Source organism: Hypanus sabinus, chromosome 17 (genome assembly GCF_030144855.1).
Source record: "Hypanus sabinus isolate sHypSab1 chromosome 17, sHypSab1.hap1, whole genome shotgun sequence".
NCBI lineage: Eukaryota > Metazoa > Chordata > Chondrichthyes > Myliobatiformes > Dasyatidae > Hypanus > Hypanus sabinus.
In genome coordinates, this window is record NC_082722.1 from 78,620,098 (window position 1) to 78,634,458 (window position 14,361).

The 14,361-nt window shown below is 37.1% G+C and overlaps 1 protein-coding gene across 2 annotated transcripts in view; it reads right to left on the bottom strand.

Annotated features, from left to right (window-relative positions):
• Nucleotides 1-14,361, bottom strand: part of dync1li2 (dynein, cytoplasmic 1, light intermediate chain 2) — a 147,806-nt gene that overhangs the window by 49,452 nt on the left and 83,993 nt on the right. For both annotated transcript variants that reach the window (XM_059993299.1, XM_059993298.1), the window contains 2 exons: nt 13,652-13,763; nt 8,516-8,575 (listed from right to left, as the gene is read on the bottom strand). In XM_059993299.1, coding sequence (XP_059849282.1) covers nt 8,516-8,575; nt 13,652-13,763 — 172 coding nt within the window. The remainder of the gene's footprint in view (nt 1-8,515; nt 8,576-13,651; nt 13,764-14,361) is intronic.

Here is a 14,361-nt window from a genome sequence, read left to right on the forward strand (position 1 = left end):
TATTTATATCTGGGTGTTATATAGTTTCTCTTTTCTTTCTTTTCATGAAGTTGCCATCTTGAAAATGAGGGTAATATTAGTATTAGTTCGTGCGCCTGCCGCTTGGCTCTTTTTCGAGGGGTTGGGGGAGGGGGGAGGGATCTTTTTTCACGCTTTTGCTTTTAGTTTATGGGCCGACTTTAAATTATTAATATTGTTGAGGTGTCATGTTCTCCGGTTGCTCCTGAATCATTTTTTCTTCTTCCTGAATTATGGGTTATGCGTCTTTTTAACCTTTTATGATATATACAACTAATATTGGCATGATGGATAAGTCTATTAACTTTATCTCTTGGAATACTAATGGTTTAAATCATCCGATTAAACGTAAAAAAATATTTAAAGTATTCCATAGACTAAATGCTAATATTATTTTTGCACAGGAGACCCATATTAGGAGGGAGGATAATCAACGTTTTTTTAGTTTCTGGCAGGGTCAACAATTTCACTCGAATTGTACAGCCAAAATTAGGGGTCTGTCTATTTTTATAGACCCCTCAATTTCATTTACACATCATGAAATTATTTCTGATCCACAGGGCAGATTTTTGTTGATAACTGGTTCACTTTTTAATCGAAAAGTGGTTCTAGTTAATATTTATGCTCCAAACTTTGACTGCCCTGAATTTTTTAAACGTTTATTTACTTCCCTTCCTAATCTAAATGAATATATGTTGATAATGGGTGGAGATTTCAATTGTTGTCTGAATCCTTTGATGGATAGATCTAAACCTATCCGAATTCTTCCGAATAGATCAGCCTTACTTATTAATTCTTTTATGGTTGATTCGGGAATTACTGAAATATGGCTGTTTTTGAACCCTAAAGGTAAAGAATTTTCGTTTTTTTTCACATGTATATCACAGTTATTCTAGAATTGATTATTTCCTTACTGATCATCGTTTATTAACGAATGTTACTGATTGTAAATATGATTCTATTACTATTTCGGATCATGCACCTTTGAAGTTATCTATCAAGATTTAGGACTTTTCCAATAATACCAGATCTTGGAGACTTAACGCTACTTTGCTTCAAGATCCAGAATTTATCACCTACATAAAACAGCAAATTGACTTATTTTTCTCAACAAACTATACTGAAGAGATTGACAGAGGAATACTTTGGGACTCTTTTAAGGCTTTTATCCGTGGACAAATTATCTCATATTCCGTTGGTAAAAGAAAACAAAGATATTTAGATATTGCTTTATTAGTGGATAAAATTAAAGAAATTGATAAGATTTATTCTGTGACTCCTACCAAAGAACTTTATAAGAAGAGAGTTGAGCTTCAAATGGAGCATAGCTTATTATTATCTTCTTCAATTGAGAATCAATTAATTAGGACCAGGGCTCAATTTTATATCCATAGTGATTGAACTGGTAAATTGTTAGCTAACCAATTAAAAGCTATTTCGACTAAGTGACAAATTATTAAAATTCGTAAACAAGACGGTAATCTAACTACTGATCATAAAGAAATCAATAATACTTTTCAAGATTTTTATAAATCTTTATATCAATCAGAATTTGATGGCGATCTGTCCATGATGGATAATTTTTTTTAACAATTTGAATATTCCCAAACTGACAGATGAAGATCGTAGCCTATCTCTATGGCCGAAATAGGAGAGGCTATCTCATCAATGAATTCAGGGAAAGCTCCTGGTCCTGATGGTTATATTATAGAATTTTTAAAAACTTTTTCTTCTTTGCTTTCCCCTTGGTTATGTGAAATCTTTAATGATGCATTTGCTAAGAAGAGATTACCTCAATCTTTTTATGAAGCTATTATCTCTCTAATTCTTAAAAAAGATAAGGATCCTACTTTATGTGCATCTTATCGCCCTATATCACTATTAAATGTAGACTCTAAGATTCTTACAAAAATTTTAGCTATTAGGTTAGAAAAGGTACTATCACAGATTATTTCAGAAGACCAAACTGGTTTTATTAGGAATCAGTATTCCTTTTTTAATGTTAGAAAATTGATTAATACAATTTATACTTCATCACCCACAATCCCAGAATGTGTTATTTCATTAGATGCTGAAAAAGCTTTTGACAGAGTTGAATAGACATACTTATTTAACGTTTTGAGATATTTTAATTTTAGTCCTAATTTTATATCATGGATCAAACTAATATATTATAAACCTGTTGCTTCTGTTCTTACAAATAATTATAGATCCTCTTTTTTTCAATTATCTCGTGGTACGAGACAAGGTTGTCCCTTAAGTCCTTTATTATTTAATATCGCATTAGAACCTTTAGCCATTGCTATTCGTGAATCTCCTAATATTTTTGGTATTACCCGTAATGAGAAGTTATACAAGTTATCACTTTATGCTGATGACTTGTTGTTATATATTTCTGATCCTGACAGGTCTATTCCCGCTATTTTATCCTTGTTGGCTCAATTTGGTAGTTTTTCTGGTTATAAACTAAACTTGGATAAGAGTGATTTATTCCCTTTAAACGCGCAAACTTTATTGAATGACAGGATACCATTTAAAGTTGTTATTGATAACTTTATCTATTTAGGTATAAAAATTACCAAGAAATATAAAGATTTATTTAAACTGAATTTTTTACCTATGCTCCAACAAATTCAACAACTTACTACAAGATGGTCTCCCTTATCCTTATCATTAGTTGGTCGGATTAATGCTATTAAAATGATGATTTTACCGAAATTTTTATATTTACTTCAAGCTTTACCAATTTTTATTCCTAAATCTTTTTTTGATAATATTGATTCAAAAATTTCCTCATTTGTGTGGCAAAATAAAAACCCCAGGTTAAGTAAAAGGCAATTACAAAAATCTAAAAAAGATGGTGGTTTAGCTTTACCTAACTTTAGATTTTACTATTGGGCGAATAATATTCGTAACTTAATATATTGGAAATTAGATTTGGATTCACCATTGTGCCCACAGTGGGTAAATTTAGAATGCAATGAGGCACAGGGATATTCTCTATTCTCCGTTCTTGGTTCTTCTCTTCATGCTGATTTAGTTAAATTCAATAAACAGATATCCAACCCTGTTGTCAAACATACATTACGAATTTGGTTTCAATTTCGTAAGTTTTTTACTCTGAAAAACTTTGTTCTTGATAGCCCTATTTTACTTAATTTTTTTTTCAAACCTTCTTTGACAGATCAAGCTTTTAGCATATGGAAAAGGAAAGGTATAAAATGTTTTCGTGATCTTTTTTTTTGAAGGTAGTTTGATGTCTTTCGACCAACTTTCCAACAAACTTAAGTTACCTAAATCTAATTTTTTTAGATATTTACAAATCAGAAATTTTTTACATAAAGTTCTACCATCCTTCCCCAATTCAACTTCAATGGATTTTTCAGATTGGATTTTTGCCTTAAATCCTTGTCAGAAGGGATTAGTGGCTTTTAATTATACTATGATTATGAAGATACAACCAGAAATATCAGGTAGAATTAAACAAGAATGGGATAAAGAACTTCAATATAATATATCAACAGAAAAATGGGAAAAAATTTTACAAATGGTTAATTCTTCTTCTATATGTGCTAAACATGCTTTAATACAATTTAAAATTGTACATAGAGCTGATATGTCTAAAGATAAGCTTGCTCGATTCTATTCTCATATTAACCCTCAATGTGACAGATGTCATTCAGATGTGGCTTCATTGACCCACATGTTTTGGTCATGTCTCACCTTATATAACTATTGGAAGGACATATTTGTTACCATTTCCTCAATTTGGAACATCGATTTACAACCTCATTTTATTACTGCAATTTTTGGTATACCAAATGAGAATGGTAATCAGTTTTCCCCTTCAATTAGACGAATGATTGCTTTTGTAACATTAATGGCCAGAAGGTCTATATTACAAAATTGGAAAAAAGTAAATCCTCCTACCACGTTTCAGTGGTTCTCTCAAACTATTTCTTATCTGAGCTTGGAAAAAATTAGAAGCACTATTTTTGACTCATCAATTAAATTTGAAGAAACTTGGGGACCATTCATTTGACATTTTCATATGAATTAATTTGGCCTCTCCCAGACCTTCTCTCTGTTTATTCTTGTTCTGGTATGGAGTTCCGGAGTTTTTGACACTATCATATGCATATAAACTGTTATTATTGCCCATGTTAGTTTAGTTTAGTGGTTTTTTTTCTCAATATATATTTTTTCTTGTATTTTTAAATTTTTTTTTCTTTTGATGATTATTCTTATTTTTTTCATATATAATTATTATAGGCTTGATTGATTAATGTACTATTTTTTTCTGTTGATATTTTAATAGGATATTGTTATCTTATTATTAATTTAATTTCAAGTCTATTGCACTTATAACCTATTCATTATTATGTTATGTTTTTTTTAATATATGAAACTCAATAAAAAGATTGAAAAAGAAAAAAAGAAAAAAAGAAAGAAAGATTGGGATGGATCTTTTAGCCCTCATTGGGTGAGCCTGGAAATTAAATCGGTACCAGGTTTTGCACTGGGTTCTATTTTGGGGACTTCTCTCCCTTTTGCTCTTTCTAAATTGCCGAAACAAATTGACAACCCGATAGTTAAACATACTTTACGTATATGGCTTCAATTTCGGAAATTTTTTGGGTTGACTCAGTTTGTTTTAAATATTCCTATTGTATCCAATTGTTTTTTCCACCCTTCAATTATAGACCAAGCTTATTTGGCTTGGAAGACTACGATTTTCTGATTTATTTTTGGATAATTGTTTTATGTTTTTTGAGCAATTATCTAATAAATATAATTTGCCTAGATTTCATTTTTTTTAGATATTTACAGATTAGGAATTTTTTAAATACTGTACTTCCTATTTTTCCAAACTTTGTGTCTTCAGGCATTTTGGAGAATTTGTTTGAATTAAACCCCTTTCAGAAAGGGCTTATATCAAAACTTTATAATATAATTATGAAGATACATTCAGAGCCCCTTTTTTAAGACAAAAAATGATTGGGAAAGAGAGCTTAACCTTATTATTCCTATTGAGAATTGGGATAAAATTCTTCAATTAGTTAATACATCATCTATATGTGCCAAACGTTCACTAATACAGTTTAAGGTCGTACATAGGGCTCATATGTCCAAGGATAAATTGGCTCATTTTTATTCCTATATAAATCCTATTTGTGATAGATGTCAATCTGAAATAGCATCTTTAACTCATATGTTCTGGTCATGTCCGCTTTTGAAAAAATATTGGAAAGATATTTTTGATATTATCTCTGCAGTATTGAACATTGATTTACAACCCCATCCTATTACCGCAATTTTTGGTTTACCAATGATGGACTCACTTCATTTATCTTCTTCCGCTTGTTGAATGATTGCATTTCTCACACAATGGCTAGATCTATTTTGTTGAATTGGAAGGAAATTAATCCTCCTACTGTATTTCATTGGCTTTTTCAAACTATGTTATGTTTAAATTTAGAAAAAATTAGAAGTGGTGTATTTGACACTTCTACTAAATTTGAAAAGATATGGAGACCATTTATTCAATATTTTCATATGATGTAATAGGACCCTGTTCCAGGCCTATTTGATTTTCCAGTTTTGATTTCATATATATCAAGAGGATCGGAGTTGATGACACTGATGATTTTGTATTTCTGTGAGATATTATAAACAGCCCTTTTTTTCTCTCTCTTTTTAAATTTTTTTTCTCTTTTTTGTTTTTTTTCTTCTATTAGTTATTAGATTTTTAGATTTTTTTTTGCATAATGATTTTTTTTCTTTTTTCTTTTTATTCTATATTATGATACACATGCCTTGTCTATTTGTATATTGTATCATTTATGATGCGGGAATACTCATTTATACTGTAATCATTGTTCTTGTAATCTTTTATAGTTAGTTGAAATATGTACGTTTGTAATCCCATTATCTATGTACCAATTTCATTTTGTTGTTATTAATAATGATAATAAAAGGATGGAAAAAGAAAGAAAAAAATAAAGCAGAAAATGCAGGCTCATGGGAAGTTCTGGCCACATGAACGCAGAACAGTACAGCCTAGTACAGGCACTTCTTCCCACAATGTTGTGACGACCTTTTAACATCCTCTGAGCTAAATCTAACACTTGCCTCCTACATAATCCTCTTTTTTGTGTATCAACCCTGTGCCAAATCGGTCATTGAAATAACAAAGTTGCCAATTTCGTCTGAAGAGGAAAATCTGTTAAAATAATTTCCTTGCCCTTCCACTCAGCACACAGATCCTGGATTTTATCAGGATATTAAAAACAGAGACTACTTCATGATGGAAGAGAGTATGTAGCTGTCACAGGAAGAGAGAACATGGTCAAAATCTCCACACATACCTAACAAAGACCGTTTACATCGATTGAAATGTTAAACGGTTTTAAAATTTTCATTCCCAGGATGTGAACAACAGTAGTGCTTCGATTTAATAACCAGTCCTAAATGCAGAAGAGGTAACAGCACTAATAACCCAGAGCGCAAGATAAATGTCCTTCCCCGAAACACATTGGTGAATCAGTCGAGTTTTTCTGAACAATCACGTAGCTCCGTGGTCAACATTACTCACATGAGCTTTTCACCTCGCATGCATCACCGCCTGGTATGAAGGGGACACTGCACAGGAGCTGCAGTAAGTTGTAAGCTCAGCCAGCTCCAACATGGGCAGCATCCAGGACACCTTGAAAAGGTGATGCCTCAAAAAGGCAGCATTCGTCACGAAGGACCCCCATCACCCAGGACATGCCCTCTTCTCACTGCTACCATTAAATAAGAAGAACAGGAGCCTGAAGAAACACACTCAACATATCAGGAACAGTTTCTTCCTCTCCACCATCAGATTTCTGAAGGGACAACGAACACTGCCTCAGTATTTTTCCTATTATGTATTGCAATATATTGCTGTCACAAAACAACACATTTCATTACATATGCCAGTGATATTAAACCTGATTATTATTTAATTCATTGTGTTTACATTCCCTGGCTGCCAAGGAGAGATTTGAATATACCTCTGAATCAACAACTCCAGATAGAGTTTCATTAACAACCTCTACACTACTGCATGTTTTAGAGTACTTCCATACCACAGAAGTGAGCCTTTGCCTCAAGCTGCTGATGTTCTGCCAGCTTTCCAAAAGTTGTGACTCCACGAAGCACATTTTCAGTAACTCCATTCTAGGGACACACTGCCCATCGCACCAATACTAGAAAGTGAGCAGATGCTCTTTCACTAGAATCCAAATTAAAGCAGCCGCAATGTGCAAGAAGCAGATTTAAAATACAGACTTCAAATGTCGCGGGGCCTCGTCCTGTCCACCATAGCAATCTCCTCCAGATATGGCCAATGCTCCACCTCTGCTAGCCGAATCTTCCTAACCTCTGGAATTCCCCCTCTTCACTGTCTCCCACTCCTTCACTAAGATACTTAAAACCTAACACAAGAGAGATTTCAATCATCAGTCCAAATACCTCATGGCACTCAAAATCAAACTACTATTGTCACATGTACCAAAGTACAGTGAATAAACTGTTTTTGCAGACCATTTCATTGCAACAGTGCAATGAAGGAAAACAATAACATAATGCAAGATAGATTTAAATTATAATGATAATAATGATCCAGTGAAGCACATAGAACAGTACAGTACATGAACAGGTCCTTCAGCCCACAAAGGTGTGCTGAACTAAATATTGGTATTCAAAATGGTCAACAAAACAAATCCATTCTGTCTACACAAAGTCTATATCCTTCCATTTTCTGCATTCATGTGCCTAAGGGCTTGTTAAATGCCTATATCATAATTGCCTCCACAACCACCCCAGGCAGCACATTCCAGGCACCCACCACACTGAAATAATCCTGTCATGCCCATCTTTGAACTTGCCCCCTCTCAGCACAAATACATGCTGTGGATATTTTGCAACCTTTTAAAACAGATACTGTTGTCAGCAGTACTCAACTGGCAAAAGGATCACCAGGGCTTTCCTTCCCCCTATTTGTAACATTTACTAGGAGCACTGCAGACAAAGGGCTCGAAGTATTGTTGAGGATCCCTACTATACATCCCACAATCCCTTTTACCTACTACCATCAGGAGCATCAGGACTAGGTCTGCCAGAATGGTTAACAGTTTCTTCCCCCTGACTGTGAGACTAATGAATACCCTGCCACTACTGAGATCATTAGGACAATAAACAGTTTACTGTACTGTTTATAAGTGCTGCATACTTCATACATACTTTATTAACTTACTTGTGGTATATCTTATGTGTGATATGTTTTGTGGGTGCACTGCAGCTCAGAGGAACATTGTTCCATATATCTACAGTCAATAAACTTGAACAAAGATGGAATATTCACCATCACCAGCAGAGGGCAACCAACACCAGAAATAAATACCAGGCCAGAACAACCATGGCCCATTGAAGGCAACCTGTGACTTTAGTGACTGTAGTAGTACAAGCTTACCTGCTGCTTCATGAGAAAAACTTGCTCATCCTCTGAGGCCACTTCTTTATCGTGGACCGGCTGGAAAAGGAGATGAAGAGTGAGCGTTGAACAGTTGTAATCCCAGTGCCAGCCAACCACAGACAGCAATGAACAGCACAGAAATAGACCCTTCATCTCATCATGAACTACCTTCCTTTTATTTTTCCCACATTCAAGTCAAAGTCCCTCCAGATTCTACCACTCACATACTCACTAGGAGAAATTTACATTGGTAAGGCACATTCTCTCTGTGACCTCGTGGGTTTCCTCCCCACATTCTAAAGTTGTATGGGTTGGGGTTGGTAAGTGTGGGAAGTGTAGCAATAGTTGCAGGCTACTCCCAGCACATCCTTGGACTATGTTGGTCATTGATGGAAACACATTACACTGTATGTTTTGCTGTACGTATGACAAAGTCTACTTTTTATCTTTCAAGTTAATCCACAAACTTGCCTGTCTCTGGAAGGAAACCTGCAAAACCACAACACTTCAAGAGAGAATGCGCAATCCCCACACAGGCAGCATCCAAGGTCAAGATCAAAACCAGGTTACGAGAGGAGCGGCTCTACTAGCTGTGCCACTTGCCCACACAATCCAACACGAGATAATGAACTCAGTGCTCTTCCCTGCTCTGTCACATTCCAGGACTGTGGACAATCCTTTTCCAAGCTCCAGCAAGATTACTTCATTTGGTTTTCCCACCAGACAACTCAGTTTTTACATTTTCCATAGACTCTCCCAGCTCTGATGGGGGCAGGGTTCCAGTTTGTAGCTCTCCCTAGGAATAATCCCCTCCATGACACAAAAATCAGTTATGCGTCCTTGTTCTGAAAATTACCCCTGCCCTCATGCTAACACCCACCCAACCAGAGGAACTAGTTCCTCTCACCTTTGTCATAATACCACAGTCAGAACTACCCTTAATGATCTATTCTCAATCTTCTCAGCTGTTCCTTTTTACCAAGCGAACCATTCTAGAGAATCTGCTCAGCATCTTTTCCAGGACCATTTATCCCAAGAATAAATGAACAGTGGCTCAACATTTAATACTGGCTGCCTCAACATAGAAAACCTTCAGCACACTACAGGCCATTCAGCCCACAGAGCTGTGTCTTAAAACTACCTAGGCTTACCCATAGCCCTCTATTTTTCTAAGCTCCATGTCGCCATCCAGGAGTCTCTGAAAAGACCCTATCACTTCCACCTCCACTGCCGCTGGCAGCTCATTCCACGCACTCACCACTCTGCATAAAAACCTTATCCCTGACATCTCCTCTGTACTTACTTCCAAGCACCTTAAAACTATGCCCTCTTGTGCTAGCCAGTTCAGTCACGTTGAAAAAGTCCGACTATCCACACGATCAATGCCTCTCATTATCTTATACACCTCTATCAGGTCACCTCTCATCCTCCGTCGCTCCAAGGAGAAAAGACTGAGTTCACTCAACCTTTTCTCATTAAGGCATGCTCCCCAATCCAGGCAACATCCTTGTAAATCTCCTCTACACCCTTTCTATGGTTTCCCTGTCCTTCCTGCAGTGAGGTGACCAGAATTGAGCACAATACTCCAAGTGGGGTCTGATCAGGGTCCGACATAGCTGCAACATTACCTCTCGGCTCTTAAACTCAATCCAATGGTTGATGAAGGCCAATGCACTGTATGCCCTCCTAACCAGAGTCAACCTGCATAGCAGTTTTGAGTGTCCTTTGCACTCAGACCCCAAGATCTCTCTGATTCTCTACTCTGCCAAGAGTCTTGCCATTAATATTATATTCTGTTATTATATTTGATCTACCAAAATGAACCACCTCACTCTTATCTGGGCTGAACTCCATCTGCCACTTTTCATCCCAGTTTTGCATCCTATCAATGACCGCTGTAACATCTGACAGCCCTCCACACTATCCACAACACCCCTAACCACTGTGTCATCAGCAAATTTACTAACCCATTCCTCCACTTCCTCATCCAGGTCATTTATAAAAATCACAAAGAGTAGGGGTCCCAGAACAGATTCCTCAGGCACACCACTGGTGACCTTCATGCAGAATATGACCTGTCTACAACCACTCTTTGCCTTCTGTGGACAAGCCAGCTCTGGATCCACGAAGCGATGTCCCCTTGGATCCCATGCCTCCTTACTTACCATCTTGGTATTCAGGGTTCAACCTTGACCAAAGGAGCTACTTGTGTGGACTTCTGGAAAGACAAAATCACTGATTGATTTTGTCTAATTCCAGATGTTTTCCAACTGTTTCTGTATCTCATCCTTTATAATCATTTCCCACTACTGACATTAGCCAACCAGTTATATATTTTGTTTACCCTTCCTTAAACAGCAGTGTTACAGCCATAACACCTAGGAGCAGAATTAGGCCAGCTGGTCCATCGAGTTTGCTCAGCTATTCCAACATGACTGATTCATTAACCCTTTCGATCCCATTCTCCTGCATTCTCCCTATAACCTTTGATACACTGACTAATCAAAAACCTATCAACCTCCACTTTAAATAAACCCCAATTACTTGGCCTGCATAGCCAGCTATGGCAATAAATTGCACAGACTCACTATCCTCTGGCTAAAGAAATCCTCAACTCTGTTCTAAAGGAATGCCCTTTTCTGAGGTTGTGTTCTCTGGTCCTCGATTCTCCCACTATAGGAAACATCCTCTCTACATGCACTCCATCTAGGCCTTCCAATCCACCACCTCCGCCTTCAGAAACTATATTACAGTTTCTGAGTTCCAGAAAACTGGAACCAATGCACCTACTACCAACTTCAGTTTTCTGGGACACAATTTATCAGGCTTTGGGCTTTATCAGCATTCAATGTCATTTATTTTCTCGCATCACCAGCCTACCCACTATCAAGGACATGTATACACAGAAAGGTGTCGGAAAAGTGCCAGTGACACCATGAAGGATTTGTTCCTGGAGTGTCTAAATAGCATCCTCACCAGGACCACCAGACTCATAAACAGTTACTTTGTCCAAGCAGTAATGCTGATCAACACTTCCACTCACTAACCCAGAGGTTCCCATCCTGGAGGCCACAGACCCCTTAGTTAATGGTGGGAGTCCAAGGCATGTAAAAGGCTGGGAACCCCTGCACTAACCCTCCACACCCCACCCCACCAGTATTTTAACATTTCCTGTCAGTCACCTTATATATAATCTACAGTGCCTATAAAATCTAATCCCCCCCCCCCACAAGAAGTTTTCATGTTTTATTGTTTTACATTGAATAACAGTGGATTTAATTTGGCTTTTTTGACTGATCAAAAGAAAAAAACTCTTTCACCTCAAAGTGAAAACAGATCTCTACAAAGTGAACTAAATTAATTACATACATAAAAAAATAATTGATTGCATAAGTATTCAGCCCTCCAAGTCAGTATTTAGTAGGTGCACATTAGGCAGCAATTACAGCCTTGAGTCTGTGTGGATAGGTCTCCATCAGCAATGCACATCCGGACACTGCAATTTCCCCCCCTTTCTTCTTTACAAAACTGCTCAAGCTCTGTCAGATTCCATTGGGATCACCAGTGAACAGTACCTTCCAGTCCAGTCACAAATTCCCATTTAGGTTGAGATCTGGACTTTGACTTGACCATTCCAGGACATTAACTTTGTTGTTGTTAAGCCATTCCTGTGTAGCTTTGACTTTACGCTTGAAGATCATTGTCTTGCTGGAGAACAGATCTTCTCCCAAATTGCAGTTCTCTGGCAGACTACATCAGGTTTTCCTCCAGGATTTCCCTGTATTTTGCTGTATTCATTTTACCCTCTTACCTTCACAAGCCTTCCAGGACCTGCTGCAGTGAAGCATCCCCACAGCATGATGCAGCCACCACCGTGCTTCACGGTAGGGATGGTGTGTTTCTGATTATGTGCAGTGTTTAGTCGGATGGCCAAAAAGCATCTGCAGATTTTCTTGTCTTTGCTCCACTTAATTATTTTTGTTTAATTTTTACATACCTATAAATACTTCTACAAACCACTTATGTTACCTACAAGTTTATTCTATTGCTTTCTTAAGCAATTGCACAATTCCAGACTGCCCCTTATTCCTGGCTGTACTGTTTAGCCTGGTAGTTATACACAGTTCCATTTTGGATCTAATACTGAATGAAGCCCAGAGGCTGCTTGTACCCAGTTTGGCTCACATCCTTTAAATAGTTGTGATTAACTCACCGGTAGTCTGATAAAATACTCTATGTTTGGATTTATTTATTTAGTCACAGTCAAAGAGTCAAGGCACTACAACACATAAACAGGCCCTTCAGTTCACTTAGTCAGTGCCAAACTATTGTCCCATCAACTGGCACCTGGACCATAGTCCTCCATACCCCACCCGTCACTATACTTATCCAAAATACTCTGAAACATTGCAATCAAACCCCATCTACAATTTCAGCAGTCTGTTCTGCACTTGTACCACCCTGAGTAATGAAATCCCCCTTAAATATTTCACCTTTCACCCTTAACCCATAACCTCTAGTTCCAGTCTCACCCAACCTCAGGTGCAAAAAGCCAGCAAGGATTTAGTCTAGTTATTTTGTGTCCCTAATTATGTATTTTTCTTAACTTGCAAGGCACACTATTTCTGCACACACATTCTTTACAATCCACGAGCTGGGGAACGAGAGATCTCTAACCATGCCCTGTGAATACTTACCCATGCAAGCGGTGAGTTTAGTGTTATTTATTTATTTCCACCGTCCAAATGGACAAGAAATACATTTGATGGTCAAATGGAAGTGTCTTTAATTGAGTGACCTTCAAGTTTGGTGGAAACAAAGCTTAAGATAAATTAAGCTTATCTTTGTCATATGCACTTTGAAACATACAGTGAAATTCATCATTTGCATCAATGACCAACACAGTCTGAGGATATGCTGGGGGTAGCCCATTTATGGCGCCAACATAGCATGTCCACAACCTCCTATCTCTAATCAGTATGTTATTGGAATGTGAGAGGAAACCAGAGCACCCAGAGGAAACCCATGCAGTAAGAGGGAAAACATATAGCGAGATTTAAACCCTGAAATCTGGCACTGTAACATGACTGTGCTAACCACTACACTACCACCCCACCCTTGTACTGGCATTACCTTTTTGACCAGAGGCTTCACGATGATATCCTCATAAGCATCATCTTGTTTCAATGTTGCAAAGTTCTCGTACAGAATAGCAATTTTCTTATCTTTGTCCCATCCTGCAGGACTGAAAATTATAGATAGAACCAACGGTAAACCATCACTGAAGATAACTAAAATCTACTGAAAGCTTCTTACATTGGGACTCACATACTGGAAAAAGTATGATGAGATCTGCCTGTAGAAGATCACTCAGAACAAAAACAAATCGAAGTCTAAACATGTGCCCTTGGGACAGTGACACTGATAAGCCCTTACTGCATTATTTGCATATATGCAAATGTCATTTGAATGTATTAAAGTGTAATATAGTCCAAGGTAACACAAGACTACATTTAAATTCATCTCTCAACTCCAAAAAAAAATTTGGTTGTGTATATATAATGCATCTTTAATTTTATTAACTCATGTTTGTAATGTACTTCATTGTGGCTGCAAGGTAAATGTTATGCCATTTATACCTTATGTACGTCTATAAAAATAAACTTGGAACTTGAGATAAATTAACACAAACCTGAGGGTTTTTGTGTCGCATAAACTAAGCAGTCATTCCCTCCAACACCAGTGCACAGTGGCTACAGTGTGTACCATGTACAAAATCACAGGCAGTTCCCCTTGTCCAGTCTACTATGATAGCACCTTCCATACCACCATGACAAGCTCTG